The sequence below is a fragment of the Castanea sativa genome, chromosome 3 (genome assembly GCF_040712315.1).
Source record: "Castanea sativa cultivar Marrone di Chiusa Pesio chromosome 3, ASM4071231v1".
Classification (NCBI taxonomy): domain Eukaryota; kingdom Viridiplantae; phylum Streptophyta; class Magnoliopsida; order Fagales; family Fagaceae; genus Castanea; species Castanea sativa.
The window spans coordinates 41,663,499-41,671,789 of record NC_134015.1 but is presented as its reverse complement, the minus strand read 5'-3'; the positions used below and the strand labels follow the sequence as shown (position 1 = coordinate 41,671,789).

General features: G+C 35.4%; 1 protein-coding gene across 1 annotated transcript; it reads right to left on the bottom strand.

Moving 5' to 3' along the window:
• Positions 1 to 5,886: 5,886 nt before the first annotated feature.
• LOC142628966 (exopolygalacturonase-like) lies at positions 5,887 to 8,007 on the bottom strand. Its single transcript, XM_075802988.1, has 4 exons — positions 7,888 to 8,007; positions 7,361 to 7,669; positions 6,247 to 6,762; positions 5,887 to 6,123 (listed from the first exon to the last, which is right to left on the bottom strand). The coding sequence occupies exons 1-4, from the start codon at positions 8,005 to 8,007 to the stop codon at positions 5,887 to 5,889; spliced, it is 1,182 nt and encodes a 393-aa protein (XP_075659103.1).
• Positions 8,008 to 8,291: the final 284 nt, after the last annotated feature.

The window sequence follows — 8,291 nt, the reverse complement described above, 5'->3', positions numbered from 1 at the left end:
ACAATATAGTACGAATATACACCTACGACAATCGCCTTAAGCACACACCCACACTACAAGGTCAAGAGCTCTCGTGACTAGAGAGGGTCACTCGTGCAGCCACGAGAGTCCATCTTACAAAGTGCACAATCACCCATATACAAGCAGATATAGATACAGACATCATGCACAATGCAACCACACAGAGTGGAAATTAAATCAGACATTGTCAATGTTCCAATGGTATGGCCCAGCAAGGTATAGGAAATGTAAAACGGACATTGCCAGTCCTAGAGAACGCGGCCCAAGCACGGAGTAGGAAAATAAAAAGGGGGCACATGGAGAGGGACCCTAATACATGCTCTTGAGAAGAGACTTAGAGAAAGGGAAAGAGAAAATCGCTCGGGATGGGCTTAGGCCCTCTGATCTATTGAACATTGCCCGTTGGTGGGCTTGTATCTGCTTGGTTGCATTTTGCCCTTTTCGCTTGCGCCTAGGAGGTCATGCCCTCGATCCAAGCATCCTAGCTCTATGCGTGGAAATGCAACAAACAAGGAAACAAGCCAGCAAACAAGCAAAGAAACGAATAGAAGGAAAGCATGCTAAAAGACAAGCTAGGAAAAGATGTCGAACAGGGGGCAAACAAGCATGTGAAGCACACGAAGAGGAAAACAAACGTGTTATCAATCAAAAGGGGGTGTCCTAGGAGGAAAAATGTAGGTTTGGATTAAATGTCCATAGTTCCATTGTATTGGAGTATGGACGACACACAGACTCATGCATGAACATGTAGGTAAGTGTGCAAAGTGAAAGCATAGAAACAAGGAAAGCCAAACTGGTGGCACAAAGAAAGGAAGGCAGGCATATCAACATCAGAGGGAGCAGAGAAAGGTGTGTATCAAGCACACCAACACCACAGGGGGTGTATCTCACAAATGTCACACCCAATCAATCTCTGGGAGGGGTGGATACGACCACACAAGCACAAGCCCGTGTAGGGCGCAAAGCATGGCAAAGCCTAGAACTAGAGAGGCTAGCATGGAGAATGCATTGAAGCACGTAAGCAAACATAGACATGCAAAGGAAATGATCCAAACCCTTTAATATAGGCCTCGGTGTATGGATGTAGACCTAAACCACAGGATCTAGATCTACACCCTGCCAATAAGGGTCAAAACACAAGAAAGAGAGATATTAAGAGGTAGAAGGGGTTTAAAACCACGTGGCATAGGAACCACCATGTATATCTTGACACATGAACAAGGCATAGAGCACTCAAAGTTATAGATCTAAGCGTAGACAAGGCAAAGAGCACAAAAGCATGTGGATCTAAGCCAACACATAGGCATGTAGATCTAAGCGTAAACATGTCGAGGAGCGTAAAAGCCAGTGGATCTAAGTCGCAAAGAACACATAGGCATGTAGATCTAAGCGTAAACATGGCAAGCAGCCTAAAAGCATGTAGATCTAAGCAAAAACAAGGCAAGAAGCCTAAGGGCATGTGGATCTAAGCACACACATTAAATTTAGACGTATCCTAGTCCAAGAATGCTAGACCAATAGCATCAAAACGTTAAATCATGGCATAAGCAAGGAAACATGCTAGAGAAACTTTAAAGACATGCTAGAAAGCAAGAATAAAGCTAGGGAAAGCAATAAAGCATTTTATTAAGCAAGAAAAAGCTATAGAAAGAAAAGGGTGTGGATTTTAACTAAAAAGCTACATCCACACCCCTAAACCTCAAATCTAAGGTATGGAACTTAGGACAGGAAGATTGGGCGCAAGAACACTACCTTGATGATTGTAGAGAAAAAAGGAGAATCTAAGGTGTTTGAAGGTGTTTGGGAGAGAAATTAGAGAGACGAGAGAGAGAATCTACCTAGAAAAACTGCACAAAACTCTTCTTCTTCTTCTTCTTCTTCTTCTTCTTCTTCTTCTTCTTCTGTTCTGTAAAATGAGGGGTCTGGAAGCTTTAATAGCTGAAAAGTGACTCTTCGGCTTCCGACGCACCTTGTAGGGTAGCTTGCCACTCTGCTGACATGGGTAATTTCAGTCTTTTACTTAGTTCAGCTTTCGATGCATATTTGAAGGCCTTCCCATACTCGGATTGAGCTGATCGAGGTGTATATGGAAATTTTTGGTTGTCTAGTGTCCAAAACACAAAAACAATTGAAAATCCATCGGTCGGATCTAAAGTTATGGCCTCAAAAAGTGTGCTAAAGGGCTTTTCACGATTTTCTAGATGTCTCAACCGTTTTAAATCCAATTTCAACCCATAAATAGTCGTTAGAAAGGGAATTTGATAATCTTTGCAATAGCACTGGTCCCAGCCAATTCTAACAGTCGAAACAAAATTAGGATTTTCGGTGCCCTTGGGAGTCACCCTCAGGTCAAATCTCTAAGTAGCTCGGATTTGATAGAAACATGAAAAATGTTTTTTTTTGGGATGATTTTGACCGACGTTTACTTTCGGAAAACCCGGGGTTGACCAGGGGCAACTTGGTCAATTTGACTGGAAAATGCACTTTGAGTGCTTTGATGCCCGAACGGGTTGTGCCACATCAATCTGGATGCGTCCGTGGCCCCATGGAAGTAAGATTATATTTTTGGAATTTTTAGGGTCCAACACACAAATCAAAGGCGGACAAAATACGGTGTCTAAATCATTGAGCTACGAAATCTATATATATATCTAAAAGCTGAAACGTAGCATTTACTGTTGTTATGCTCCAGTTAAGCCACATTAGCGTCCACTTAATTATCATTTTCTTTCCAATTTTTCTATAATTTTTTTTAACATTTACTTTTTATTTTATTTTAATATTTACACATTTTCTAACATTTCGCCACCCGTACCTTTTCATCTCTCCACTACCCTCTACATAAATATTATTCTTCTTTTTTCCATCTCCCCACTACCCTCTACATAAATAATATTCTTCTTCTTTCTCTTCATCTTCCTTTATTTTGTCTCTTCTTATTCACACCCTCTTACTATATATTCGTAATTATCTATTCCATCCTATGCATGGTTTTCTCTCACAAAAAAAGTTTTCTCTCTCTCTCTCTCTCTCTCTCTCTCTCTCTCTCTCAATTTTTCGATGAATTTTTTATACATTCTTCTATTTATGCCAAATTACTAATCTTTGGGAATCCTTTCTTTTCTTTTCTTTTTCCGACACTTGAATCATTATGCTCATTTTCTCACTTAATCCAATCAGATAGTTTGCTGGAATTCAAAAAAAGGTTCTCTCTCTCTCTCTCTCTCTCTCTCTCTCTCTCTCTCTCTTTCTCTCTCAATTTTTCGATGAATTTTTTATACGTTCTTCTATTTATGCCAAATTACTAATCTTTGGGAATTCTTTCTTCTTCTTCTTTTTTTCTACGCTAGAATCGTTTTGCTCATTTTCTCACTTAATTTAATCGGGTAGTTTGCCGGAATTCAAGTAAAACCAAACAATAAGGAATTTTACGGCATTGGAGAACGCCTGAATATATACCAGCCAAAAGTTGAAAGTCAGCAAATTAGTGGAGCTATGATTAAGCTTCAAACAAGATTGATGGTATTGCCAATGTTCTTTAATTAGCATCCTTTTTTCTATTTCTCTATAAATGTTTCCTAGAATTTGTATTAGTTTCATTTTTATTTTCTCTATTATATTCTACGTAAACCAAGAGTTCTTTAAAACTCCACCTTGGTTAATGCCATTTAGATTTTTTTTAAACTGTTTTTTTTTTCTCTTTAATTGTTAAATGTTATCCTATTTTTGTTCTTTCTTACAACACTAATTAATGTTGATGGTTCCTTTTTTTTTTTTTTTTTCGTTAGTTAAGGTTGATGATTCTTTCTTACAGAGAAAGTAAAAAATTGAAAACAATTGAATTCCGTATAAACCTGTACCTAAAGGGGACAGGAGCCTTTTTTATTTTATTTTATTAGAGACAGTATTAAAGGGGCATATCCTTTGGCCATTGCATTGCATTTCTTAGAGGTTAAAAGATAAAGTTTGTCATTATAGGAAAACATTTTGGGTGGGGATAAGGGCGTCATTTTGTTTGCTCTAAGAGTAACAAAAGATCCTATTATAAAGGAAGCCCACAATCATAGCACATGCTTATTACACTAACCGGCATGAGCACAATTCATTATTTTCTCTCACCATGTTTCTACTAAATTTGCATTTAGCAATCTAAGATTAGAATTTATTCCCAATAGAAGACTTGTAGAATCATTCAATTTTTATAGGAAACTAGTAGCAGACTTGCGCGAGGCGTGGAAATATAAATATTGTGCAATGAAGTGTAATATATAAAAAGTAACAATTACTTCAAGCATTGTCTTTTTTTTTTCAAAAAAAAAAAACAAAGATTTTTACATTTATTTTTTTAAATCTTTTTATCTCTACAGATATATCATTTTAATATTTTTTGTGGATTTCATTAATATTTTTTAAGGTGAACCATATTCTTCTAACTTTGTTGTAGTGTGTTACATTTGCTTAATATACAACTCATCTTAAAAAAAAATGTATCTTCTATAAATAAATAAAAAGGTATATGTAAGGTTTTTATTAACTTTAAAGAAAATGAAAAATCAATTATTAACAACAACAACAATAATAATATAGAAGTAATTACATTCCCCTTCTTTGAGGTTTGAGGAAATGACACTCTACCCCAAACTTGGAAGGAAAAAATATTTTCACCCTTTACATTTGTTTGACCAAACTTTGTTAAATTAATATTAAAATATTGTGTACTAACCTGCCTGTGCTTAAGATAGGTTCCAAAATTTTCCTTAATTTTAAAATTAAATTCTCTTATTTTTAAATTTTAAATTCAAGTGTATTTCAAAATATTAAGTAATGTCTTTTGCTTTTTTTCCCCCCTTTTCTTTTCCCAATGAGTTATGGAGAGATTTGTCATTTCAAATGTTTTGGTATTTTATAAATTTGTATTTTAATTCTAAGGTTATGAGTAATGTCTTTACTAATTATGGTTAAACATTTATAAATAGATTCTTAAATAAATTTCAAATATTTTGTTATTAATATAAACAAAATGGGAGAGTGTTATTACTTATTACCCCAAATATATTTAATAAGATCACCCTAAAAAAACATTATCTCGCGCAATGCGCAAGTCTGCGACTAGCTATTGATAAAAGACAATAGTTAGTGCAACAAACCATTTAGGTACTTGACATCATTTAATTTCGTTGTTAATCATGTGTTAGAATATGCGAATTAATCGTCCAAAATTGCTTCAACTTAATAAGAAAATTAAGTAAGTTTACTAAAATAATTATGTAATTGGTTTGTATTTCCTATCTTAATTTTTGCGTTGGAGGTATAATCATCTTCAATAATATGTGTTATACTTTTAAAAATAAATGTGATTAAAATTTAGTTGTTACAGGAATCTATATTAAAAATATACAATATTTAGAGACGTAAATTTGAATATATGGCGTCCTTTTTATGAGTTTTATATCTTACCGACGTCGAAGAGTATGAGAGCAAGTTAATTTGGCGTTAAAAACATGCATGCAGATGAATTGAATGTTACCATATCATGGACACAAGCATGTATTTGGTGAATAATAATAACAATTACAAAGAGTTTAATAACTATTTTTGTTTTATTTTGAAATATCCCAGCTACAGTAACAGAACAAATACTATCTACGACAACACTCCAGATCACAGCAGCCTTTAGTAAAAGGCTGAACTCAAACAACTCTAAAAATTACCATCCAACATTCCACAGTTTCATTTAAATAGAGAAAAAGGGAACGTGATAGACTGTAGTAAATGAAATTCTACTTAGAATAGAACTCCTATAACCTATTTGCAAATAGTGTTTCCTCATTCTGCATTAGTTACAATAGCTTGGGAGGCATTTAGTTATTGTTTGATGGTACAAGCAGGAGGATTCTGCTTGCCCGAAACGGTGGGCTGGACATTAACACAAGTGGAAGTAGCAGATCCTCCAACTCCCTTGTATACGAGATCAATGTCAACAACTGCCACTTGTTGGCATGGAACACTTTTACTACAAATAAGCTTCACAACTTCCTTTGTTGAAGAAGTGCCTCTAATGTTCTTGAAGCTAACATTGCTGAGCTTAACTTTCGAGGGAGACTGAAAGCAAAACAAACAAACAAAAACCCACACGAAAATTTGATATTAGTATATGTAATTTGTTTTCTTTTTTTAACTTCTAACATCAAAATGAGTGGATATATTTGTGATGTTTATAATAACCTTGTTTGAGCATTGATTGTTTGGGCAGTAGCCTTGATCAATGAGGATAGGATTGGCAACATTGTTCATGATAATATTCTCGAAATGCATATCTGAAGCACTCCCAGGAGGGGAAGAAGGCCATGTTTTGATTCTAACACCATTCTGTGTACTGCTTAAGGTGCCACCAATTACTCTGATTCCTGAAACAGGCTGTTCATTCTGGTACCTTCCAAGACTTCCAACGCTGATACCGTGGCCAGGTCCACAAGTTACTTGGTTAGCAGTAACATCTTGGGCTCCATCACCAATGGAGATGCAATCGTCACCTGTTCCAATTTTGGCATTGCTGATGGTGATCTTAGATGAACGTCCGATGTGGATTCCATCGGTGTTGGGGCTATCTCCGGGTGCAGTTATGGTAACATCTTGGATTTGCAAGTTCTTGCATCCCATAACGTTTATGTGGAAAAATTTGCTGTCCTTCGATTGAATGTCACGAACTATTGAATTTGTAACGAAATCGAACCTTATATTCTGTTCATGTTTACAAGTTAGACAAATCAAAACACCAAATATGAACGCCATAGTTTCATTTAAATATTCTCCTAAAAATATTTTCCTTTAAATATATTATAGTAAAATGCTAACGCTTCTTTGAATTACTATATTTAAAAAAATTACAAATATATATATATCAATGAATGTGGTTGGTATTACTTCAACAATATTGTATAGAAAAGTCATTTTGGACCAAACAATTTGTCACAACTTGATGTTATATGTGAGTATGATTGGTGAACCATCACTTTGATCACCTTTAACCACCACTTTTTCTCCATTACACACAGTTGCACAAGTTAGGGTCATGGCACAGAAGTTGTGTCCATATTCCGTATTTGGACTTTCTCATATATAAATTTTGAATTATCTTTTTTGGTGAGTCGTGACACCTCACTATATAAAGCTTACATCCAATTATTAATAATATGACAATATCCTTAACACCATTAAACGAATAAGTGCTTGAATTATTATTTCGTGATGGTTAAATTTCTTAAAGTTGTAGCATCTGTATATATCTACATAAATATAAAGGAAATTTAAATGCTAATTATTAAGATTGAAATCTTACGATAGGAAGCAGTTTGCAGTTGTACTTTTGGTCACAATTATTTTTTTGCCATGCCGTTTGTCCTTTGCCATCAAAAACTCCACCACCTGACACAGTGAGACTGTCGATACGCTCAAAAGAAACCCAAAAGTCTTTACCGTTGAAGGAGGCAAGGTCTGATGGGGCCTGTAGGGTGCCTTGAAGGTTAAACTCAATAGCACCTTTGCATGGACCTAACAAAGTCACTACACCTAGCTTGTATGTCCCTGCAGAAATCACAACTTTACTTCCTGCTACTGCGCACGCAGCTTTCCAAGCTTTTGTCAAAGCCTGGTAAACACATTATGAAAAATCAAAATCAATATATTACAACCATTTTTAACGTTAATGTTTTATGGTCTGGTCAAGACACCGAAGAGTTTTTAGTGTAAGGAGAGTTTGAACCCGAGTACTTTTATTTGACATTAAAAGAGTTTACTAGTCAAGTTAACTAGAACCCACTTTTCATGCTAATTAGGTGTATTTAATTGTGCTACACATATTTATACCTGGGTGATATCGGCATTAGGTTGTCCTCCATATGATTTGATGTCAAAGACTTGCCCGGCACTGGTGGATGCCAACAGTAGTAGTAAGGAAATTGTTACAATGCTCAAATTCTTCCCCATTTTATTGTTCTTTGTTTCCCTACTATTGCCAATTTGTTGTACGGTATGATGGCTTCCCTATTTGGTTTGAAGCTATTTATACTACAGTACCTGAGCTCATCACCATTAAAGTTATCCAACTGATGTTAACTAATTTTACTCACGGTTGCTAAGAACTCTCCTGTTTACACTTCAACTTCCATACTATTATTAGCTTTCGTGCTTCCTCCTTCACTAATTAATTTATAGTTTATCGTTAACCGTTGGTGATCAGTTAAGATTAAATCAATTTCATTGACCATGGA